This window comes from Elephas maximus, chromosome 1, assembly GCF_024166365.1.
Source record: "Elephas maximus indicus isolate mEleMax1 chromosome 1, mEleMax1 primary haplotype, whole genome shotgun sequence".
NCBI lineage: Eukaryota > Metazoa > Chordata > Mammalia > Proboscidea > Elephantidae > Elephas > Elephas maximus.
The window spans coordinates 119,137,857-119,164,559 of NC_064819.1; the positions used below are offsets into that span (position 1 = coordinate 119,137,857).

At 39.1% G+C, this 26,703-nt stretch overlaps 1 protein-coding gene across 4 annotated transcripts in view; it reads right to left on the minus strand.

Moving 5' to 3' along the window:
* Positions 1 to 435: 435 nt before the first annotated feature.
* KLHL31 (kelch like family member 31) overlaps positions 436 to 26,703 on the minus strand; it is a 161,552-nt gene continuing 135,284 nt past the window's right edge. For 2 of the 4 annotated variants that reach the window (XM_049894582.1, XM_049894591.1), the window contains exons 3-5: positions 26,615 to 26,686; positions 6,077 to 7,281; positions 1,945 to 4,277 (exon numbers count right to left, since the gene is read on the minus strand). In XM_049894582.1, coding sequence (XP_049750539.1) covers positions 3,545 to 4,277; positions 6,077 to 7,248 — 1,905 coding nt within the window. In that variant the 5' untranslated portion in view covers positions 7,249 to 7,281; positions 26,615 to 26,686 and the 3' untranslated portion in view covers positions 1,945 to 3,544. Of the gene's footprint in view, positions 568 to 1,944; positions 4,278 to 6,076; positions 7,282 to 26,614; positions 26,687 to 26,703 lie in introns of those variants that run through there. The other 2 variants (XM_049894586.1, XM_049894590.1) reach the window with 2 other exon arrangements.

The following is a 26,703-nucleotide window of genomic DNA, read 5'->3' on the forward strand; positions in this document are numbered from 1 at the left end:
TAGAAATGTAAAGATGATGTTAAATTCTAGCTTCCTTGAGGTTTTCTCTTCAGGTCTCTGGCCTGTTCAGAAAAAGAGAGCTTAGGTTTTATTATTTCAGCTGCTGGGTAACGCGCTATTTCTCTGACACATTGAACTGATGCTTTTATTTAATCACACGACTCTGACATTACAAAAATAACAAGTTCTTTGCCTTCAAAAATATAAAAGGAAATACATGGTTGGCTCGGAGGACTTAGGAGTGTAATTAAATGTAAGCTTAAAATAAAATCAAGATGAAGTAAATTTTCCAGTTGGGAAACATGGAGAAATTGTCAAGTTTTCTAGGAGCAACTGCTTCTATAGTTGGGTTAAGGAGTATGTTTCACTTATTACATGAAAAGTGACACACATCATGTTGATTTTTTCTTTTTTTTTAAATATACTTTTGTGTCTTTCAATTAGCAGTGCAGGTCGTTCCAGGATATAAAGCTTTCACAAACCCTGATGTTCCATGCTCTCTACCAATGTGTTTTGTCAGAAGTCACTGCATTCCAAATTCATATTTGTCTTCATTTCTTGACTTAACTGTTGAAGCAGAAGAAAGAACAGCAGTGAACCCAGAAAACTGGTAAGCTAAGTTATATGTATTTTCTGAGTCTTCATATTAATAATGTAGAAAATTCAATAAATGGTCATTTCAAATGATTTATCCAGCTCTAACACACCTCCAGTTTCATTTCTAGAAAGTCACCGCCAAGTTTTTGCACCAGCTGTTATCTTACCAAGCTCTGACAGGTGAAAAGCCCTCTAGTTTCAGCAGCTCTCCTCATTCTTTCATGAGAAAATGTTACAACTGGTTCTTACTTCATTCCAAACCCTAGGTCTTCCTCTTCACACAATGTTTCTAGGATCTCACTGGGAGGCACATCTATTAGTGTGCATCAAGGAGTTACATCTGTTTGCTCACTTGTGATATGTAATCCATAATCACTATTTTTTTTTTTTTTTTTAGTGAAATCCATAATCGCTATTTAAAGGGGCAGGTGCCATTAGAAATTGTAGTTGGTGAAGCTCCTTATGCTCTGTGTGGGATGTGGAAACAGCCCAGTATTTTTACATTACTAACGTCTTGTTCTTGACTTATATTGTTGATAGCCTTTACAAACTGAGTGTTACCGTTAAATACCGAGAGATTGAGATTTTCGTAAGGGGCAGATATAAAATTGTTCCACAAGTGTACTATATGAACCACTTTTCACAGTTCTAATAAAATATTTTTGATATAAATATTGTAACTCTAGCAATAACTTATCTATCTACATGGTGGGAGAGGAAAGGATTAATGAAAACCCAGTTGTATTTCCATATCGCTCATGTTTAATCCTTTAAATAGCTTTGTATTTTTTAAAATCCAATTGCACATAACCCATAATTGATAGGCCACTTTCTCTTCAAAATAAATAAATTATCAAAGAATAAGTGATTAATATAAGAAAGGAAAATACGTATCATTTACTACAATCATTCCCTTCCCCCCAAACTTGGCAAACATGTAAAAAAAAAAAAATTATAGATATCAGGCGGATACACTTTAATTTTCAAAACTAACTTGGGGCTGTTGTTTGCGGCTGTTGAGTTTATTCCAACTCATGGCGACCCAGTGCGTGCAGAGTAGAACTGCTCCATAGGGTATTCAAGGCTGTGATCTTTCAGAAGCAGACCGCCAGGCCCGTCTTCTGAGGCACTTCTGGGTGGGTTTGAATAGCCAATCTTTTGGCTAGAAGTCAAGTGCTTAACTGTTTGAGCCACCCAGGGACTCATTTGGGACAGATGAGATTAATAAAAATATAACAGAATGAGCATATATTATTTTAATACCTTTATGTGAAATGAATATGTTATATTTTTAATTAAGAAATCAGGAGGATTGATGTGAAATGGGAAACAGTGACATTTATAAAGAGAATCCACTCATCCCAGTTAATGGCAGATCCAAGAATCCTGAATGTTTCCTTCATTTTCATCCATATAAAAGAGTGGGAGAAAACAAATTATTGTTATTGGTTGTACAAGCTTCATGTTATATAAGCTTTAAAGTAATTAACATCCTTAAGGACATTATTGGATGCTCTTCCTGGGCTTACATGAGGGTCAGAGTTGCCTTTAACCATGTAGGTGTGGTTTTTAGGGTGAGGGCAAGGCTCCTGTGAGACTTGGATTTCCTTTAATAGGAGCCAAGTGTTAAATTGCAAATACTTCTAAGAGAAAAAACAAAATAATTTAAATTTGCACTATAAATTAGATGACTGATGTTAGTACCTTCTTTGAGAGCAGGGTTTTATGATGGAAAATACACTGGGGCCTGGGGCCTGGTAGAAGAATGAAGGAAATTGGTTCTAAGTCAAATGTACCAACTTGCCAGTTCTTGGGTGGAGTCTGTTCCTTTCCGGTAAGACTTGGTTTTAAGCTTTATAGCTTTGTCATAGATGTCTCTCAAAATCCTTTACTCAGTTTTGTGTAGGGAAAGAAACTGTGTGAAATCAGGGCTTTAAACTGGTTCAGCCAGTTCAGTCATGGCTGATGAAGCCACACCTGAACGGACCTGAATTTTTAAAATGTAAGTGAACCAGTACACTAACCAGGAACAGGAAAAATTACCAGTCAAGTGCTGCTAGAAACTTGATCTACTGCTTGGAAAACAGGGGCAGCATGTGTGTTGCATAGCAACCAAATCTCTCCCTGTCTGAGTCAAAAACATCAGTGGTGGCTGAAAGATGGTGGCCTAGCTCAAAGTTGGCAGCCTACAGAGCTGCACTGAATGTGTGTCACTCTCCACAGCTCTAGCAGTAATCCATTGTCATACATCAGGCTCCTGAAAGGGCTCACTACGCCTCTTCTGAGTCTCCCGTTCCAGGGCTTCAACCTGTAATTTTTCCCGTTCTGGTTATTGTTCCAGATCACCCAAATTGTAAAAATTCGGGCCCGCACCAGGTACGCCTTGTCTGCCATGACTGAACGAGTTCAAATCACTTCAAAGCCTTGGCTGAAATACAGAATTAAATCTTCTCCAGGCTTTACTGACACGGATGGACTTCCATTCTTAAATAAATAAAACTTATAAATATTTTCAACTTCCTAATGAAAAAGAGAGGAAGAGAAATTTTTGCACGTGAAACCGCTTACATAAGCTCCACGAGTACTAAAACATAGAAGAAGAATCTCCAGTGGGGGTGTAACTGCTATACGTTTAGGAAGCTTGCCACATTGGAAGAGAGCCTACATTGAATTCCGTCTGCCACCCAGTGGCTGCTGAAGTAAAGCTTCTCTCCTTTGTTGGCTATGGCCCTGTATTTTGCTCAAAAAAGAAAGAAAGAAAGAAAAAGACCCAGAGGTAGATTATGCCATACCAGGAATTTAAAACCATCAAGACATATGCTCATAAACTTTAAAATATAATCATTGTAGTAAATGTTATATATTTCCTTTTCGCTAGCTCAGAGGTTAACCACGTGGCTCTACGAATAAATACTAGTGCTTCCAGCGTTCCCGCATCTACCTGGGTTCAGATACTGACTGGTACAGAAGACACTGAGCTGGCCCGGGATTCCCGGGTCACACTATTGGGCATGGAGAGGGTACAGCAGGACACACCCACGGTGGCCTCGGGCAGCTCGTCCTCCTCCGTCCACTCGTTGAGCTCAGGTTGGAAGCACTGAATGCACTTCTTGTACTTCTTTTCGCCCTCGTTCCAGCCCCCCACCAGGTAGGCGCGGCCGTGCAGCGCAGAGGCTCCGGCTGTGCTCACGCCCACCTGCAGCGGCGCAGCGTAGCTCCACTGGCCGGTCACTGGGCTGTAGCACTCCACAGTCAGCACATCCACGCGCTCCCCACGCGGCCCCAACTGACTACCCCCCATCACATATACCCTGTCGCCCAGCGTGACGGCGCAGTGCCAGCCCCGGGGCGTGCTTAGGGCCGGCAGCTCCTGCCACGCATCGCTGGCCGGGTCGTACGCGCACACTGAGCGCGAGTACGCGTTGCTGATGTAGCCACCAGTCACCAGCACGCGGCCGTCGGTGACCGCGCTGGCGTGGCAGCAGCGTGCCACCTCCAGGGGCGCCTTCGGCTGCCACTGATTGGTGGAGGGCACGTAGCACTCCAGCGAGGCCAGGCTGCCTTCCGAGTTGCGGCCGCCCACTGCGTAGAGGAGCCCGTTGAACACGCTCAGGCTGAAGTGCGTGCGCTTCTGGTTCATGCTGGCCAGATGTATCCAGGTGTTGAAGCGGGGGTCGTATCTGGAAATGGCAGAGAAAGTGTGACAGCCCTGGACGGTGACAGCCAGGGAACCCAAATTACTCTGTAAACCATAACTATCCCTGGAAAAAGACTAGGGATCTTGGGCATGTTCTCACCTGGAAGCCAGTGTTTCTCTCTTAGCTAGTGAAAAATGTGTGACACTTGTAAAGGCAAAGCAGGCACTTGGTGATGTCCCCCCATCCCTCATCCCACTCTCCATAAGACCACTTCCTTTATTAAGCTACTTGGAGAAGAGCCCACAGAGCTGGACCGCCCTGTTCCAGGTCCTCCATATTCAACTATCCATCACCCCAGTACGATTTATGAGCTATGCATGTGGAAGCTGGGTATTTGTGGCAACCAAAATAGGAAACACCACCACGTTAAGGTCAATTCTACCTATCTTCAGACCCCAGCCATCCCGAGCTGATTCTCACTGCTTAATTAAGATAGGAATTGACTGCCTGGATGTCACCGCTTTCTCAATAACCCCTTCTTATTTGTCCTGGCCATTGTAACAGTAAAAGCTAAACCACTCAACCAGGTCTTCTTTCTTCTATTTAGAATGAGACAGTGGAACTCATGCCCAAAAGCATCAACAAAGGGCTTAACTTTTCATGGCTTCTTTATTTTCTAGAATGTGTTAGTAGGTAAGACTTTTTAGTTTAGGAATATGTAAGTTTTTCAGTGCTCAGTACTACAGTTATTGTACCATAAGCACTGAAATCAACACTGCAAAAACAGCAACTTGACTACTACTAAGTGAGTTATCAGCAGGAGAAAAATAAGCTGTCACAGTAAACTGATGCTTTCCTGTTTTCATAGTTCAGAAGTTTTGTAAACACAGAGCTTACTCCTTCCATCTGATGTTCATCTTTGTCCCGTTTAACCCTCAAATCAAATCTTAACTATACAGTTACAAAGAGTAAAAACCAACTAATTATTGGGAACCTTTTAAATAATATATATATACACACACAGAAACCAAACCAAAACCCATTGCTGTCAGGTCAATTCCAACTTGCACACACACATATACACACAAAATGAAATAATACTTTTTAATGGTATTTAAGTTCCCAGATCTTGCTAAGTAGTTATGTTTGACTTTGTGCTACTACCATGATATAAACATGACTTTCTAAATATTTCATTTATATGGAAGTTTAATTTTATATCTTAAATACAAAATAATGATATTTGAGTTCATTTTATGAAGGGTTTATTATGCTTTTACTCTTTTTAGTTGCATCAATAATATTGATGTTTTCTTTGCTATTCAGTTTTCAAATAAATTTTAAAATTAGTTGATAACATTTTTAATGGTCTCATTCTATTTACCAATTATGACTCTGACAGGCATCAGTAGCAGTCTCTTATAAGAAATTTGGCATTATTTTTATCTTTCTTACCACTTAATGTTAAACACTACATTTGTACCCATTTTCTTTCAGAAAAGCAGTGTATCATGAAAAGCACCTGACTAGAAATGAGACAATATGAATTGCCACCTATTAGTGGTACTTCTCTGAGTATCGTGTCTATCATATGTAAAATCATAATAATCATATCTTCGCTGCAAGCCTCACAGACTTGTCTCAGAAATCCAGAGTGCATAATATATGTGAATGCACTCTATATAACGTAAAGTGCTATACACATATGAGGTGGAATTATTATTATTACTGATTTATTGAGCCCAGGAACTGGGCTAACCAGAGTGATTAATGTACTTTTATATCAAGACTACTTTCCCATAATATTGAACCATTTCGTTTCCTAACAAAAGATCAAGTACCTGCAGAAATTGCTGACTGCATGCTTGGCTTGATTTCTTGCATCATTCTGGTCTTCACCACCAGCCACGTAAAGAAATCCATCCATCACAGCCACACACTGATTAAAGCTCTTAGCCGGCATTTCTGTAAGCTTGCTCCATCCATTTTCAGGGTCTCTGTACAAGATGTCTCTACTGAGGGACTTCTCAGTAAGGCCTGGGCGTCCCCCAACAGTGACTAGGACTCGGCAGCCACCGCGGATTCTCGTGCGTCTAGACTGCAATGTGTTTTGATGATACGGAAGTAAGTGGTAGTTCATAGCATCTACAAGAAGTTTGTGACAATCTGCATCTTGCATCATTCTTGGTACAGACTGAACATAATTGACCAGGTCTTGAGCAGAGATGGTACCAAAGCGAATATTGCTCAGAAGATCTGCAGCATATTTCACTCTCTTTTGGTCAAATTCTAACCATTTCATTGCAATCTGGAATGCTACTATTTCAGAAGGCAACTGTAAGTCATCATCTATAAGAAGTTCATTAATTTGCTCAAATGTAAGTTTCATAAACTGATCTGATTCTGCAAATTCAAGGAAGTTATCCCTGATAAATCTTTGGGCTGCTCCTTTTGCGTTTTTCAGGGAATATGTTTCAGCAATGTTAGCAATGTACATGCAATTCTCAACACTCATCTCCCGTATCAGAAAATCACTGCACATCTTTACAAGAGTATGGATCTGAAGATAAACAGCAGCAGAAATAATGCTTCCTATTGTATATAAGGAGAGAGTCAGCTTTCCGGTGTAGGCATATGCAATGACCGTGGCCAGGCCCAGCGGTGCGATATCATTGAGATCTACCCTTTGAGTAGATGGGTCTTTTTTCAGGATGTTGTAAAAGTACTCACTGCATGAAGCCATCACTGACTTGTGAACATCAAAGGATTTGGTTTTGGTGCCAATGACTAAGTCACAAAGGAAGCTTTCCTGTCGCATTTTACTTAAACCTTCCAAGAGCTTGGGGCCATAAGAAGCATCTGTTAATTCAGAAGAAATGCAACTAAGGCCATTGCCTCCTTCTAGGAGCCCATTCAAAGCATTTAGTTTGTTTAGGGGGCTATCTTCTACAATTATAGTCATCTCATTGATATCTCCTTTGTTCTTTTTGATAGTCTTCTTTTTGGGTGCCATGTTGGCAAACACACTGTCACAGGCAAGAGCTTGCTAAAAAAAAAAAAAAAAAGCATAATTTTATTTTAATTGTGGTTTGGACTCTCTAATGCTACACTGAGAAACTTTTCATTTTTATAAGAAAACAGTTTTTTAGTGGCATAAAGTAGGTTAACCTCACAAATAAAGACTTACATTTTAAAGACGTACATTAAACTATATGCATATTTTGTTGGTAGTTTATTTCAGTGACAAGCGTTGAAGACAATTCTAGAAAGATTTATATCCCTCTAGATAGCTGTATTGATAAGTAATTATTATATAGCAGAAATGACCAAATTTTCTCTGATTCAGCTGTATAGTAATTATAGAATAGTAGTTAAACATCATTTGAAAGGCTCAGTTTGCTCTCATGAAAAAGTGAATTGCAACCACTCTGAAGGTTTTCATCAATAAAATATTAATATTAGGAAAATTCTACCCATTTAGACAATATTATGGAGGATGATTTTATTTCTAGTAGCAATGAAACCTGTTATAGTGAGACTCATATGATAAGCACTGTATGATTTTGCCAGAAGATTTAATAGGGGCTGCACATTCTTATATGGAGAGTTGATGCTAATTAAGTAAAATCCTAGTTATTACCTCCATAAGATGATTTCAGAGTTCAGTGGAAGGAGTTAGATGTAAGAGGACATCCAAGAATTTTGTTTAAAAATAAAAGAATAATGAAGCCGAGACTTGCTCTATCAGTGAAGAAATTAATATGTATGGTAACCCAAATGAGTTGCTGTTGAGTTGATTCCAACTCATGGTGACCCCATGTGTTACAGAGTAGAACTACTCCATAGGGTTTTCTTGGGTGTAATCGCTATGGAAGCAGATCACCAGGCCTTTCTTCCACAGCACTGCTGGGTGGGTTTGAACCACCAACCTTTAGGTTAGTAGTCAAGCGGAAACTGTGCCATCCAGAGAAACGTATATATACATATATGTACGTGTATATATATTAAAAAAAATTTTTTTTTTTTTTTTAGTATGGGATAAATATGGCACTTAAAACTCAGTGGGTAAAAACTTGTAATGCTAACGTCGGTTCAATTGGTTTCTTTACATATTAACTAAAGGACTTCCAGATGACTTAATATCTAAATGATACACATATACACAAACTTATACAAGGGTTAGAAGAAACTAGGATTTAAAAAAAAATTTAAGGTAGCAAGGTTTCTTCTGAGCATGATACAACATCCAGAAGCTATAAAGACAGACAGATCAGAGTATAGAGAAAAATGAGAAATTGTATAAAATAATACCAATTATTTAAAAGAGAAGCAACAGAGTGGAAAAATAAATACTTGCAACATACATAACATAAAAAATTAATTGCCATAATATTTAAAGAGCTTCTACTTTTTTTTTTCCTCTACAAAGCATAAGAAAAAGACAATCCAATCGAGAAATGAACAAAGACTATGAACAGGTAGATCATAGAAAATAAAATGCAACTAGCCAATAAATATTCTTTTAAAATGCTAAATGTAATACTAATCAGAGAACTGTCAACTGAAACCCAGAGATCCATTTTTTTTTTCAAATTTTGCTCATCAGACAGTAAAAGTTTCAAGATTCATAATAGCAAATGTTGAGGTATTCTCCATATATTGTTGCTGGGTGTATAACTGATACAGCCTTTTGGATGATAATTTGGCAGTGTCTATAAAAAATCCCCTATTTTTACCCTTTGACACTGAAATTTTAAAACTAGGAATATGCATCATAGAAATATTCCTATATCTACAGAGAGATAAATTTATAAGGATGCTCACATGTCAAAGATGACAACCATTCTCCCATTATCAATGTTACAAATATTTGAAGAAGCTTTTAAACCTGTATAAAGTGTGGGTTTAGCTCTATAATGTAGCTCTGAGAGGCTCTAGTATGTAAACACTGCTTGAAATATATTTAAGTTTACCAAATATATATATAAAGCCAAACCAAAAACCAAACCTGTTGCCATTGAGTCAATTCTGACTCGTAGTGGCTCTACAGGACAGAGTAGAACTGCCCCATAGTGTTTCTAAGGAGCGGCCAGTGGATTCGAACTGCCAAACCTTTTGGTTAGCAGCCAAACTGCCCTTAAAATATCATGCAGATTAAATTCTGCTTTGGCCTTTCTCAAAAAATTGAGCATAAGCATCAGAAGATGCCATATCACGTGGACCTTTAAGTGGATTTGATTTACAGCATGGTAGCATTCACTTTTTGTGAGATTACTGGTATGCCTCATTTTTTCCTTTTTTAAATTACAAATCAATGTGCATAATTCAACAGCTCACAGTTTGGTACATATCATCCCAAATAATTGATAAGATTACACAAACTTATATCTCTATACTTTTGAGCAGTGATGTGCTGGTAAACCAACTATCTGGGGAAAAACCTTGATTTATACTGCGCCCATTTCTTTGGTGCTAATACATGCATCATGACTGATTTGAAGACATCGACTATATATGACAACCAGCTTGCCAAATTTCTGAAAATTTAATAATCAGTTCTCATGAGCCAGTATAAACTAGTGCCAGCATACCACTATATGAATGCTTATATGAAAACAAGTTTATACTATATTGTTCAACAATTTGCTCTTTTTACCTAGCAGGAACTCTTATGAATCTTTCCATATTAGAGCATACATAAATTTACCTTGTTCTTTCTAATGGCTGTATGCTACCCTGTAGTAAGGATATATAATAATTTATTGAACTGTTCCTTTATTGATGGACATTTAGGTATTTTACAATTTTTTTTTTTTTGTTTGTGTGTGTGTGTTTTAAAATCTGGCTGTTGATTTCATTGTGAGGGGTAAAACTTGGCTTTGATCTTCCTTGAAAGGTGCTCAGTTTAGTTAAATGGAATATGTGTTTAAGAAATTCTGTAATGCTACTATTGTGTTTGTCCCTATTCCCTTTCCATGTAGAAGGGGAGCAGCAGGTAGGTCGGAAGCAGAGAAGAATTTTTATCTTCCTCATTAAGCCTAAATCATCACATTCATATTTATATTTGTTTACAAGACTGTAGCACATTTATCTTTCCTCCTCCTTTTTTGCAAACAATGCAAAATGCATCCTTACCTTGTGACATAGATTTTGAACCCACCATCATTTTGGTCTTCAAATGCATTTGACTTATGTGTTGAGTGTTCTCTTGTTGGCTTTTCTGGGAAATTTTTAAAATTTTTGTTCAGCAAGCAGTTATCAGACACCTACTGCTGTGTGGGCAGCACAGTGCTGGGAAGGACGAAGCAGCACAGCAGGCAATTTATGTTGGAGAGACAAGTCGTGACAAGTACAAAATGATTACAAGGAGCTAGGTACACACAGCAAAGTAAAAAAAAAAAAAATAGTAGCAGTTTCTGCCACATGGGGTAGAGCACAACTGCGTCTTTGGGGAAGCTATGTCTGTGTTCTGTAAAGAACCCCTTTGGCCAATATTTTATTCATGCAGATGTAGGGCTAAGCATCACACATTGTTTTGGAGGAAACCCTGAACCTGAGGGGTAATCTAATGCTTCAAACAGAAATGCTAAAAATTTTGTTTACCATCATTAAAAGGTTACTTCATTGGTGGTGTGTAGGGGTTATATTTAAAATATTCAACAACTGATAGAGCAGGGTACCTATTAACTAGAATGGGTTCAGACCTATCATAGATTGAATTATGTCCCCCCAAAAATATGTGTATCAACTTGGTTAGGCCATGATTCCCAGTATTGTGTGGTTGTCCTCCATTTTGTGATTGTAATTTTATGTTGAGAGGATTAGGGTGGGATTGCAACATCATCCTTACTCAGGTCACCTCCCTGATACAATGTAAAGGAAGTTTCCCTGTGGTGTGGCCTGCACCACCTGTTATCTCTCAAGAGATAAAAGGAAAGAGAAGCAAGCAGAGAGTTGGGGGACCTCATACCACCAAGAAAGCACCAGGAGCAGAGCACGTCCTTTGGATATGGGGTCCCTTTGACTGAGAAACTCCTTGACTAGGGAAAGATTGAGGACAAGGACCTTCCTTCAGAGCCGACAGAGAGAGAAAGCCTTCCCCTGGAGCTGATGCCCTGAATTTGGACTTGTAACCTGGTAGATTGTAAGAAAATAAATTTCTCTTTGCTAAAGCCATCCATTTGTGGTATTTCTGTTATGGCAGCCGTAGATGACTAAAACAAGACCACAGTGCTGGAGCTGGATCCCAGAGGTCTCCCTGTGTAACCCTTCAGTTGCTTGATCATAGTGAGGACAAGGGCTTCCTGGGAGAGGGATGGAACGGTGGGAGGAATTCAGGGGGGCTCAGCCCATTGCCATCAAGTCATTTAAGACTCACAGAGACCCTGTAAGATAGAGTAGAACTGCCCCATGGGGTTTCTAAGGCTGTTTTCTTTACAAAAGGAAACTGCCATATCTTTCTCCTGTGGAGCAGCTGGTGGGTTTGAACTACTGACCTTTTGGTTAGCAGCTAAATGCTTAACCTCTGCACACCCAGAGCTCCTTCAGGGGAAGGAGCACTTAGGGCAGTGTCTATTTGGCTATTTACCAATTCAGTACAGAGGCATCTCAATATTTTAACAATGGGTGTACTGTATTAAAACATACTGGTCTTATATACAGGGTATAATTCTTTGGATTATTTTAATTTTAAAGACGTTTTGCTTCTTCTGTTGGGAACAGAGGTTTCTGGAGAAGAGAGAGAATCCTTCCTCAACAACACAGTGATATGTTGGAGCTAAGGAGGAAAAGGGCCAGCAGGGACTTGCATATGAAGGAACAATAATATCTAATTTTCAATTTTATATCTTCCTTTTCTACATTGTTATTTTCTTATACCATCCTTAAATGAGGTATCCTCAGGTATCCTTAAAGTTTGATAAATAGCCAACTCAATCATTCTTTGCCTTTAGGAATACCATCTAATATAGTTGTGAAGACCTCAGCCTCTGAAGAGGACTGCCTGGGTTTAAATACAGGTAACTTCGTCAGGCTCCACTCTGGTATGGCCAAGTAAAGCTCCTATCTGATAAATTATCTCAGAGATATAAACTATTAGCTTGGGGGGCAGAGAAGTGTAGAGCTACCCAGAGACACTGGGTAGTGTAAAAAAGCAGGATAATTTTTTAGGGGAGTCAAGACTTGGAAAAAAGGAAAAGAACAGGGTGACTTTCTACACCTCTATTTTTGTTTGTTTGTTTTGCTTTTAGCCTAAGATCAGGTTGCAATTGGTGTGGCACAAGGTAGCTACAACTCCAATAGAAAAGTCACAGTATTTCTTTGTCGAAGAACCAGAGTTTGTGGCAACCACAGCCACAAAAAAAGAATGCCAGAAAGGGGAAGCCCCAGATTCCATTTTTAAACTCAGCACATATCTTTGACTGCCCGCTGTACCACATATATGCAGGACAGACTGCAAGCAGCCCAGCTAAAGATAAAAAACCCAACCGAAGTTTAAGCTGCTACCAAAAAGACAGAGTTGGCAGTTTGAGTCTAACTAAGTTACTTACTTATTAAAACAACAACATAATATTCTTCAGTGGAAAATAACTGAATTCAGAGTCTTCACAGCATAACATTTACTATGTTCAGGATATAATCCAAAATTAGTTGACATACCAAAAAAAGCAGAAAAATGTCACCCGTTCTCAAGAGAGCTGACCCCAAGATCACTTAAATGTTGGAATTGGCAGACAAGAATTTTAAAACAATCATTATAACTATTCTCAATTATCCAAAGGAAAACTTCCTCATAATAAATGAACATACAGAAAAGCTTAATGGAAACACAAAAGCCATTAATAAATGGAAATTCCAGAACTGAAAAATATAATATTTAAAATAAAACATTCACTTGATGATAGGCTTAACAACAAAATGGACATGATAGAGGAAAGAGTCAACGAGCTTGATCATAAATCACTAGAGGTTATCAAATCTCTGGAAGAGAGAGAAAAAGAAAGATTGCACAAAAATGAACAGAGCCTCCGGAGCTTATGAGTCAATATGAAAAGGTATAACGTACCTGTAACTGGAGTAACAGAGTAGCAGAGAGAGAATGAGGCAGAAAAAAAACTGAAGAAGTAATGGCTGAAAATTTCCCAAATTTTGGTAAATTTGGTAACAGACATAAAAGTACAGATTCAAGAAGCTCAGCAAATTTCAAGTAGGATAAATACAAAGAAACCCACAACTAGGTTTATTACGATCCCCAAGCCAAACCTACTCCCATTGAGTTGATTCCTACTCATGGAACTTCCACATAGGGTTTCCAAGGCTATAAATCTCCGTGAAAGCAGGCTGACACATCTTTCTCCCATGAAGTGGCTGGTGGGTTCAGACCACTGACATTTTGGTTAGCAGCCAAGCAATTTAACTACTGCGCCATGAGGGATCCTTTATTATGACCAAACTGCTAAAAAAATCAAAGATGAAGAGAAAACCTTGAAAGCAACCAGATAAAAATGACACATTATGTACAGGGTAAAATTATTCAAATGACTACTGACTTCTCAAATGAACAATGGAAGTCACAGGACGGGAGACCATCATCTATAAAGTGCTGAAAGAAAAGAACTGTTAATCCATTATTATTTATCCAGTAAATATGTTATTTGAAAAGGAAGGTGAAATAAAGACATTTTCAGATAAAAGAAAACTTAGAGAATTCACTGTCAGCAGACCTGCAGTCAAGAAGTGCTAAAAGAAATTTTCCAGACTGAAGGGAAATGATGCCAAATAGAAACAAATCTTTGGGAAGGGTGAAGAGCATCATAAATGGTAAATATCTTGATGAATATAAAACACTTTTTTCTCTAAAGTTCTTTAAAATACATATGATTCTTCAAAGCAAAAATGACAACACTGTCTTATGGGGTTTATAATGTATGTAGATGTAGTACATATGACAATTAGAGCATAAAGGATATAGTGATGGTGGTAAATTAATATATACAGTTGCAAGGTTTCTGTTTTACATGAAATGGTAAAATATTAACTTACCTAGCCTGTAAAAATTTGACTTTGCATATGGTAATCCCTAGAGTAGTGCTGTTCTATAGAAATATAACATGTCACATATGTAATTTTTAATTTTCCAGTAGTACATTAAAAAAGTAAAAAGAAACAGCTGAAATTAATTTTAATAATACATTTTATTCCACCTAATATATCCAAAATATCATCATTTCAATATGTAATCACTATAAAATTAATGTGATATTCTACATTCTGTTATGGATTGAATTGTGTTCCCCAAAGAGGTATGTTGAAGTCCTAACCCCTGTACCTGTGAATATAACCCTGTTTGGAAATAGGGATTTTCTTGTGTTATCTTAGTGAAGTCATGCTGGAGTAGGGTGGGACCTAAACCTAATCCCTTCTGAGTGGTGTATTATAAAAAGGGAAACAGATGTCAGAGATATAGACACACAGTGGGGAAGATACCACATAAGTCTCCAAGAAAGACCACGAAATGCCCTGGGCTACCAGAAGCTGAAAGAAATAAAAGATCTTTCCTCTACAGTCCACAGAGAGAGATCATAGCTCTGCCAATGCCCTAATTTGAACTTCTAACCTCTAAAACCCTGAGACAAAAAATTTCTGTTCTTTAAAGCCACCCATTTGTGGTATTTTTGTTATGGCAGCACTAGGAAACTAAGACACATTGTTTTTTTCATATTAAATATTTGAAATCCAGTGTACATTTTATACTTATAGCACATCTCACTTTGGACTAGCCACATTTCAAGTGCTCAATGGCTATTATCACACCAAAAGCCCTAGAGCAACCATTTTAAAAATGCAAAAAAAAGTGTAACTAAAAAGTCAATAGGTGAATTTAAAAGATGGCAGGAACAGAAGAACCAAAATTAGATGAGACAAACAAAAAACAAATAATGGTAAGCCTAAATCCAACTGTATTAATAATTATATTAAGTGTTAATGGTCTAAACACTCTAGTTAAAAGCCATAGATTGTTAGAATAGATAAGAAAAGTAAGACCCAAATATATGTTATCTACAAGAGACTATCTCTCTGTTTCCATATATATATATAAAAAAAAAAAAAATTTTTCTTTTTATGGAGATAAATTGGAAGTAAATAAATGGAAAAAGTTTTCCATGGAAACAAAACATAAGAAGACTGAAATGACTATATTAACATCAGATGAAATAGACTTCAAGACAAAAACTATCACCAGTGATAAAGAGTGTATTTCATAATGATAAAAAGGTCAATTCATCATGAAGCTATAACAAGCCTAAATGTATATATGTCTAATAACAGAGCTTGAAAATATGTGAAATGACAAATGACAGAATTGAAGGGAGAAACAGGCAGTTTCACAATCATATTTGAAAATGTTAATGTCTCTCAGCAATTGATAGAATAGCTAGGTAAATAAAAATCAGTAAAGACACAGATTATCTAAACAACACTATCAATTACCCTGACTTAATTGATGTTTATAGAATATTACACTCAAGAACTGCAGAATACAAATTCTTCTCAAGTGCATATGGTATACTCATCAAGAGAAATCCTAAGTTGTACTACAAAATATTCTCAATAAATTTAAAGGCATTAAAGTCATATAGATCTCTGATTACAATGGAATTAAATTAGAAATAAATAACAATAAGTTATCTAGGAAAATGTCCAATATTTAGAAATTAAACAATACACTTTAAATAAACCATAAGTCAAAGAAGAAATCACAAAGGAAATTAGATAATATTTCAAACTGAATGATCATGAAAATACAACATAAAAACCAGCTCCACTACTTACCACAGCATGACTTTCGGTAGTTTTCCTAATTTTTTGGGGCCTCCATTAACCTATTTCAAGGTGAAGATAGTAATAGTACGTGCTTCATAGGATTTGTTATGAACACTTGATGAGAAAATGTCTGTAGAGCATCCAATAGAGTGCCTGGCAAAAATGAGTGTTCAAAAAATTTGAACTGCTTTTATTAAAAGCAGCAGCCTTTTAGCTATGTCTTCAGGAATAAAGGAAGGAACCTGTTTAAGCTTTGGAGTGAAGCAAATGAAAAAAACAAAACAAACAAAAAAAAAACCTGCCACATCATGGAGAAACAGTCATAAGTACCAGAAGGTGATATGGGGAGAAGCACAGACAGTGACCCAGAATGAGAATTGACAAAGAGCCACCAGGCAGGATTTCTAGAACATGTAAATATTCCTAAGGGATTTTGTATAATACCAGGGAGAGAAGTGGAATTTGTGCAGCCACATAGGCTGAGGAACAGATTGTTTTTATTTCAGTATGAATGGTAGGGGAAACCCCAGAAGCTTAGAAAACTTGGAGACATGTGGTTATAGATTATATCGGCAAAACAACAGATAACATGGAATAGATCAAATCTATGCACCTAGGCTTAAGGATTCAAATTTAGGGGATTCTTACGATGTGGTGGTGTTAGGATGAGAAAGTTTGCAGGTGAGGTGAATCATGCTGGATCCTGATACCTGAAGAGTTTTTAAGAAGAGTAGGCAGAGGAGGGAGAAGGTCATAAAACTAGAGGAAGAACCTCAAGCTGAAGCAGGGCAGCATGATTCAGCATGTTAGGTGCAGACTAAGATGACTGGATTCATGAGGGAAATACTTGGGCAGGTAATGCTGGACCAACACATAAAGGATGTTGGATGCCAGGACAGTATGAATAGTATGCAATATAGGATTAAGAAATCTTCAGGAAAAGAAAGGGCACACTGAAGCTAGACAAAGTAGTGAAAGCAGTCAAAGTTCTTCCTTAGCCCTCCTCTTTTTCCTGTTGTTACCTTCTCTTTCCTCCATTGCCACATTCATGCTGCCCCTGGTGGTAGATGTGTCCTCTCTGTTGCTATGTCGACCAGACCCTGACCTCTCCACCCATGGAAAATTTTATGACCCTCTCCTTATCTAAATTCTCTTGCTCTGGTTCCATTTCCCCAGGGCCCCACTGGGTGACTGCCGGGTCCTTCTTCCTAGTCTGTCTTAGTCTGGAAGCTCAGCTGAAACCTGTCCTCCATGGGTGACCCTGCTGGTATCTGAATACCAGTGGCATAGCTTCCAGCATCACAGCAACACACAAGCCCCCACAGTACGAAAAACTGACAGACTAGGAAGAAGGACCTGGCAGTCTACTTCTGAAAAGCATTAGCCAGTGAAAACCTTGTGAATAGCAGCAGAACATTGTCTGATATAGTGCTGAAAGATGAGCCCCCCAGGTTGGAAGGCACTCAAAAGATGACTGGGGAAAAGCTGCCTCCTCAAAGTAGGGTTGACCTTGATAATGTGGATGGAATAAAGCTTTCAGGACCTTCATTTGCTGATGTGGCATGAGTCAAAATGAGAAGAAACAGCTGCAAACATCCATTAATAATCGGAACCTGGAATGTACAAAGTATGAATCTAGGAAAATTGGAAATCGTCAAAAATGAAATGGAATGCATAAACATCAATATCCTAGGCATTAGTGAGCTGAAATGGACTGGTATTGGCCATTTTGAATCGGACAATCATATATAGTCTACTATGATGGGAATGACAACTCAAAGAGGAATGGTGTTGCATTCATTGTCAAAAAGAACATTTCAAGATCTATCCTGAAGTACAACACTGTCAGTGATAGGATAATATCCATACGCCTACAAGGAAGACTGGTTGATATGACTATTATTGAAATTTATACACCAACCACTAGGGCCAAAGATGAAGAAATAGAAGATTTTTGTCAGCTGCTACAGTCTGAAATCGATCGAACATGCAATCAGGATGCATTGATAATTACTGGCGATTGGAATGCAAAAGTTGGAAACAAAGAAGAAGGATCAGTAGTTGCAAACTATGGCCTTGGTGGTAGAAACAATGCCAGAGATTGAACGGTAGAATTTTGCAAGACCAACGACTTCTTCATTGCAAATACCTTCTTTCACCAACATAAACAGCTACTATACACATGGACCTCACCAGATGGAACACACAGAAATCAAATTGACTACATCTGTGGAAAGAGAAAATGGAAAAGCTCAATATCATCAGTCAGAACAAGGCCAGGGCCGACTGTGGAACAGACCATCAATTGCTCACATGCAAGTTCAAGCTGAAACTGAAGAAAATCAGACCAAGTCCACAAGAGCCAAAATATGACACCTTGAGTATATCCCACCTGAATTTAGAGACCATCTGAAGAATAGATCTGATGCACTGAACACTAGTGAACACAGACCAGATGAGTTGTGGAATGACATCAAGGACATCATACATGAAGAAAGCAAGAGGTCACTGAAAAGACAGGAAAGAAAGAAAAGACCAAGGTGGATGTCAGAGGAGACTCTGGAACTTGCTCTTGAGCATCAACCAGCTAAAGCAAAAGGAAGAATTGAAGTAAAAGAACTGAACAGAAGATTTCAAAGGGCCTCTCGAGAAGACAAAGTAAAGTATTATAATGACATGTGCAAAGAGCTGGAGACGGAAAACCAAAAGGGAAGAACACGCTCGGCATTTCTCAAGCTGAAAGAACTGAAGAAAAAATTCAAGCCTCGAGTTGCAATAGTGAAGGCTTCTATGGGGAAAATATTAAACAACACAGGAAGCATCAAAAGAAGATGGAAGGAATACACAGAGTCATTATACCAAAAAGAATTAGTCGATGTTCAACCATTTCAAGAGGTGGCATATGATCAGGAACCGATGGTACTGAAGGAAGAAGTCCAAGCTGCTCTGAAGGCATTGGCAAAAAACAAGGCTCCAGGAATTGATGGAATATCAATTGAGATGTTTCAACAAACAGATGCAGCGCTGGAGGTGCTCACTCGTCTATGCCAAGAAAAATGGAAGACAGCTTCCTGGCCAATTGACTGGAAGAGATCCATATTTATGCCTATTCCCAAGAAAGGTGACCCAACCAAATGTGGAAATTATAGAATGATATCATTAATATCACACGCAAGCAAAATTTTGCTGAAGATCATTCAAAAATGGCTGCAGCAGTATATTGACAGGGAACTGCCAGAAATTCAGGCTGGTTTCAGAAGAGGACGTGGAACCAGGGATATCATTCCTGATGTCAGGTGGATCTTGGCTGAAAGCAAAGAATACCGGAAGGATGTTTACCTGTGCTTTATTGACTATGCAAAGTCATTCGACTGTGTGGATCATAAGAAACTATGGATAATACTGTGAAGAATGGGAATTTCAGAACACTTAATTGTGCTCATGAGGAACCTTTACGTAGATCAAGAGGCAGTTGTTTGGACAGAACAAGGGGATACTGATTGGTTTAAAGTCAGGAAAGGTGTGAGTCAGGGTTGTATCCTTTCGCCATACCTATTCAATCTGTATGCTGAGCAAATAATCCAAGAACCTGGACTATATGAAGAAGAATGGGGCATCAGGATTGGAGGAAGACTCATTAACAACCTGCATTATGCAGATGACACAACCTTACTTGCTGAAAGTGAAGAGGACTTGAAGCACTTACTAATGAAGATCAAAGACCACAGCCTTCAGTATGGATTAGACCTCAACATAAAGAAAACAAAAATCCTCACAACTGGACCAATGAGCAACATCATGAAAAACGGAGAAAAGATTGAAGTTGTCAAGGATTTCGTTTTACTTGGATCCATAATCAGCAGCCATGGAAGCAGCAGTCAAGAAATCAAAAGAAGCATTGCATTGGGAAATCTGCTGCAAAGGACCTCTTCAAAGTGTTGAAGAGCAAAGATGTCACCCTGAAGACTAAGGTGCGCCTGACCCAAGCCATGGTATTTTCAATCGCATCATGTGCATGTTAAAGCTGGACAATGAATAAGGAAGATCAAAGAAGAGTTCACGCCTTTGAATTGTGGTGTTGGCGAAGAATATTGAATATACCATGGACTGCCAAAAGAATGAACAACTCTGTCTTGGAAGAAGTGCGGCCAGAATACTCCTTAGAGGCAAGGATGGTGAGACTGTGTCTTATATACTTTGGACATGTTGTCAGGAGGGATCAGTTCCTGGAGAAGGACATCATGCTTGGCAAAGTACAGGGTCAGCAGAAAAGAGGAAGACCCTCAACAAGGTGGATTGACGCAGTGGCTGCAGCAATGAGCTCAAGCATAACAAGGATTGTAAGGATGGCGCAGGACCGGGCAGTGTTTCGTTCTGTTGTGCACAGGGTCACTATGTGTCGGAACCGACTCTATGGCACCTAACAACAACAAATACTGGGTGACACATTATTAGCTAGTCTGACAAATTAGCCCAAGGTAATCAGTTAATGGAAACCCTGGTGGTGTAGTGGTTAAGTGCTACGGCTGGTATCCGAAGGGTCGGCAGTTCAAATCTGCCAGGTACTCCTTGGAAACTCTATGGGGCAGTTCTACTCTGTGCTATAGGGTTGCTGTGAGTCGGAATTGACTCAACGGCACTGGGTTTGGTTTTGGGTTTTGGTTTAATCAGTTATTGGGCAAATCTACTCTTTCTCCCAGATAAGCATGGGTAGTTTATCAGTGTCCTTTTATGACTCACATACAAATTTCTGACAGAGTAGCCACTGTGAAGCATATTTGTTGTCTGCTTTTGATTGAGAGTAATTTTAGAGCTTAGAAATCACTTTGTAGAGGTAACTGGCTTCCCTAGCTCTAGCTAGGGGAGGCAGAGGGAGAAAACACACAGGAGAGCATTTAAGAGACTATTGAAATCAGACAACTGCCTGAGTGGCTGTATTTTTCCATAAATTCAGTCTTTCTCCGTAACAGCGGCCACTACATCCTGTTCCTGAGTCTGCACCTCAGAAAGGAGGTGGTCCATTTACCTGCACAGGTGGTCTCAATCTGTGCCAGGCTGTTCTAATAAGGACCCCACAGAACTCTCAGACAGTCTGATGATCAAGGTCATACTTTCCAAGCCTGGTCAAAGCTCTGCTGCCAAGTCATTAAGACTGAAGAAATGTTCACTGGCTCCTACATCCTGAGAAGTGCTCTTCCTTCAGCCCTGCCTGGGGCTCCAACCACTGCTTTTCTCAGCCTAAGGAGGGCTGCAGGCCAGAAAGAATGAAAGCACTCGCCTACTAACTGAAAGGCTGGAAGTTCAAGCCCACCCAGAGGTGCCTCGGAAGAAAGGCCTAGTGATCTGCTTTCAAAAGACCACAGCCTTGAAAACCCTGTGGAGCATAGTTCTACTGTGCAACACATGAGGTCACCACGAGTTGGAATCAACTCAGTGGCAACTGGTTTGGTTTGGTTTTGGATCCTGTTCTCCAGGCCCCAGTGCAGAGCAGACTAGCTCCCTCATTGTGGGGGATGAAAGAATCTCTGTTACAGAGGCTCTGTTATCACAGGGAGGACAGCGAACCTTTAACAAACTTCCTAGGCTCCTCACATGAGCCTTTTTGGTGATTATGGATACAAGGCAAGTCACATTGGTATATATATATACACACACTCAACATGCCACTTGACCAACAAATATTTTTCCACAATTACATCTAAATGAAGAGCACAGGCAACCTTAAAGGAAAGAAGTTATAAAAGGGCAGCATAAGGCATACATGTGCGTGAAAGGAAAATGGAAGAGTTTAATTCACTTCGATTTATTTATTTGGTCATGGTGCTAGGCTCTAAGCCTGATAAAGGTTGGGCCAATAGAGGGTGATTAGAAAAGAACTGAATATTTCGAAAAGTTAATTACTCAGTAACTAGATCATATGTGAACAAGTAGTCCATAGTAATTTGCAGAGGAACTCTTCAACAGTTTTTTCTACCATCATACAAACACTCACCGTGTACCCTCGGGTCATAGGGCACCCACCAATCCCTGGAGTCTGATTTACCCCAGGCCCTTTAGCTGATCGTCAGTGATGGTCACAGTGACAGCCCAAAGGTGGCCCTTGGTTGTGAGGAACAGGTGGTACAAAAATGAGTTGCATATATCCATTCATATATAATCCATGGTATAACCTACATGATGAGTAACACATTTTGATTCAAACTCAAAGTTGGTTGTGGGTTTTACTTATTGTTGTTTTTAAAGGCTTTTTTTTTTTTTTTTTTGGATGGAGTGCTTTGTGGCCAGCTGCTCAGGGACTCCCCAAGCTCAGAGACTCCCCAAGAGTGGCAGCTAAAGCAATCACTCTAGTTAGCTTACACTAGGGAGGGCTTTGACCCTGGGTTTTGGGCTGCCTGGGGAGTGCACCGTCACTGAGCTGCCCATGTCTGGGAGAGTTTCAAAACCGTTTCCACATTTTTCCTAATTCACAACAGGCTTGATTCTCCCTTTCTGGGGTGGGGGTGGCTGGTGGGGGGTTATTATAAATTGCTCCCTTGGGCTCAGAGGGAGGAAGAGCTAGCTGTACTGCCTTCCTCTTTGCCCTTGGGACTGTTAGTGGCTTGCACTTTTCACATGGTCCCTACCATAGTAGGAACACTGGAAAGAGGAGCTGGCCTAGCCTTAGCAGCTGAGGTTGTGTAATGAGATGAGTGGCTATTTGGAGGCACTGCCAATCCCTTCCTCTCCCTTCCCTTTTTGGGTGAAAGAAGAGTTTGCAGCGGGTGCAGAAGGTCATAGAAGGGTCCCTATGCTACTGGGGGGAGGTATTCCTTCATCCATGGAGGGAGCCCAGAGAATCCCTCTTTTCTCTCTGCCCCACCCACTATCAGCAAGAGCTCAGACCCCCTCAAAGAGCTACACATTAGAAATTGGGCACAAGGGCAAAAAAGATGTAATTCCACGCTCTCCTCCCCACCACTCACTGCAGATCCTGGCTCTTGGGCCATTTCTGTGATGATAGTGTCATGCATCATACACAGCTGGACAGAGTTATATAAATTGTCATATTCTTCATTATTTGTATTTGCCAAGTTTTAATTAAATGGATGGATTATCCAATAAGCAAGGTATGCACGGGTTTAATTGTGCTTACTTATTAATCTCTGTAGCGTGCAATTTCAGCCAGGTTTCACTATAGATTACTAAGTAAACACAATTAAGCCTGTGCATCCCTTGCTTACTGTAAGCCAGTGCATACTGTGCTTACCGGTTCTTCCGCCCCGGTTAAGTACGCTGATAACTAATTCCTAAATAGAAATCACCAAGCATGAATCTATATTATGTATTTCTACCTAAAATAATAATTATATAGCTAACATTTATTGAGTGATTACGGTGTATTGATCCCTGGGTTAAGTACTTAGCATGATTTTATCTTTAAAATTTTAAGCATTACAGCAATCCTAAAAGGTTGGTTATATAACTATATTCTTTTTAAAAATGAGGAAATTAAGTTTCAAAGAGGGTAAAAAAACGTGTCCAAGGTCACACAAGTGTGTAGTGTGTAGTGGAGGGAAAGATTCAAACCCAGATTGAACTCTGATATGTTATATCGCTTCCTTAAATCCATGGTAGTTTCAAGTCTATAGTAGGTGAAAGAGCTCTTGCCAGCATGAGAAAGTAGAGATTAAGTGAGGCAAAACTGAGGTGTGTAAAATGGATATGGAGAAGACAAAAAGTTTCCTGAGAGCTCCAAATACTGAAATAAAAGAGTTGTCTATTTAAATGTTTTGTTTTAGGACAAATAGATCCGATGGATGTCTTTATTCTGTTATGAATAGTATAGAAATGAAACTCCAGTAGATCAGGTAAGCCCAAAATATAAACAGGTTCAAGGAGGTTTGCGTGAATTTGTTGATCAATAATCAAACATTTCCTTTTAGGTGTTAGTTGACTATGACATTACCATCCTTTGTTTAAAAATAGTTCAATACTGTCAATTTCACACGGTTCAATTTAGCTAAAAGCCTGTGCCTTGCTTTTATCTAGAAAGTATATAAAATTAACTGTGGTTCTATTCTCCAAGACTGAAATACAGGACTACAAGGACCCAGTGCAGACATTTTTAGTTCTGGTTTTGTTGGAAATTTTAGAAAAATAGTTTGTTCTCTTTCCCAGTCTTGTGTGTGTGTGTGTGTGTGTTTGTGTTATATAAATTGTCACATTTTTCATAATGTGTGGAATGGATGGAAATTGAGTTTTCCAGACTGATGTCTCTTTGGTTGTCATAGAACTGAAAATTAGATTCATTTTGCACTAACCATCTGATAGGCCTTGGACAAAACACCCAAACTTTCAGGATTTCAGTTTAATCATCTCTCAAATGAAAAGATGTGTACATTCCAGTTCTAAAATTTTACAGAGAGTTAAGAATACATAGCAGGCTTTTGCTGTCAGAACTGTCAAAGTCTGCTTTTGTATCACTTTTCCCCATAGTATGGCCTACCAGAACCCTAGAATCAACTCATTGTCAGCTATGGATGAATGGTCTGAGACAGGGGTTCTAAACCTTGGGTCTATGTGTCTAGGTCTGGGTTGCCAGATTCAACAAATAAAAACACAGGACTTCCAGTTAAATTTGAATTTCAGATAAACAATGAATCATTCTTAGTGTAAGTGTGTCCTATGCAATATTTAAGAAGCCCTGATGGTGCAATGGTTAAGCACTTAACTGCTAACTGAAAGGTCAGTGGTTCAAACCTACCAGCTGCTCCACAGGAGAAAAGACCTGGCAAACTGCTCCTGTAGAGATTAAACCAAAAAAAAAAAAAAAAAAAAAAACCCACTACCGTTGAGTCAATTCCAACTCATAGCAACCCTATAGGACAGATTAGAACTGCCCCATGGGGTTTCTAAGGCTGTAAATCTTTACGGAAGCAGACTGCCGTATCTTTCTCCCACAGAGCAGCTCGTGGGTTTGAACTGCCAACCATTTGGTTAGCGGCCAAGCTCTTAACCACTACACCACCAAGGCTTCTCTCCATAAAGATTACAGCGCAGAGAACTTTACGGGGGCAGTTCTACTCACTCATATAGGGTTACTATGAGTGGGAATTACCTAGATGAGATACCACAACAACATGCAATATTGGGGACATATACTAAAAAAAAAAAGATTTTAAAAAAGTTTGAAATTCAGATGTAGCTGGGCACCCTGTATTGTGTCTGGCAACCTTGCTTTGTGTTGGGTTTCAGGTAGGTCCATGAGCTTTCTGCAGTATTATGAAACACGTGCATGTGTGTTTATGTATATTTTCCTCTAGAATGTACCCTGAGCTTTCACGAGGATCTCAAAAAGGTGTAAAATACCAAAATAGATTCAGAACCACTGGACTGAGAATAATGTTGCTAAGAAATGGTGGCATAATTCTACCCTCTTCTGTGAGTGGGCAAGTCCATGTGAGAGTATCCTACTTAAACTTAAATCACTTCCCCCTGGCCTGAAGCAGAACCTAGATAAAAGCTTCTAGAGCTGATTTTAGAAAACAATTATCTTTTTATCTTTAAGGATATTCTCTTTCCTGCTGTCCCCAGCCCCCCTTCCTCCTGGAGAGACTCTATACAGGACAAGCTAAAAAACCATGTGTGCTAAAGTGTCACTGTCACTCTCAGGCCAGAATGAGCTGGGATCCCAGAATGGTTTCTTGCCAAAGGGGCGAATCAGCTGCTTGCGCTCCCTGTCCCTGCCACATTCCAATGGCTGCATCTGTCTGGGTTCATCAGCAGGACCTCCAGGAATAGAAACACTCCCGGCTTCTTCTGCTTGCCATTTTAAGTTAAGTCCAACTTGAGGGGGGTTTTCCACTTTACCATTTCATTTCCAAGATGATATTTAATATAAAACAGATATCAGTACAGTCATATGTGCACATTTAAAACAAAAACTGGTTTTATAATCAAATTTTTAAAAATCTTGTTTTTTTGATGGGGAGATTTCTATTTTGCCAATAAGTTTTATTTCTGGAAATTCAGAGTTCTCTGATTTTTGAGTAATCAATTTAGTTAAAACTGATTACATTTTATTTAAACCTTTTAAAATATATTTTATCTTTTTATGGTTAAACATTTTTATAAAACTTATGTAAACCAAATGTTTAAATAGTTTCTGATTTAAAAAAAAAAATCTAAGCTTTGTGAACAAAATCTGGAAATTTCATTTTCTCAGTCTCCTCCCCTACAAAAATTGTGGAAGAAAAACATAGTTTATGCTTTACAGACTTAAAATTATTGTTAGAAATTACAAGTACATTTTTTTTTGTAGGCATCGTTATCTTGTATTTCTATTAGTGTGACATTCTCCTAATACATCACATTCTTTAGATTTCAAGAAAATGTTTTCTGACTTCCAACTTCAGATCAGGGACATGAGCAATCTGACCCAGCTGTAAACTCCTTTCAGTAGAATAACTGTACAACTTAAGGCGCGCAGACACCCCCCCACCCTCTCACCCACACCCCACTCCCACACCCCAGAATCTAGAAGACAGGATTTGGTGAGGATGGAGCCAGCTCCTTACCCTCCTGTGTGAAGTGGCGTTCCTGAGCTGTGATGATGGAGTTTCAGCAGCAGGCTCCTCTTGGGAAGTGACCTGTGGAGAGAGAGAGA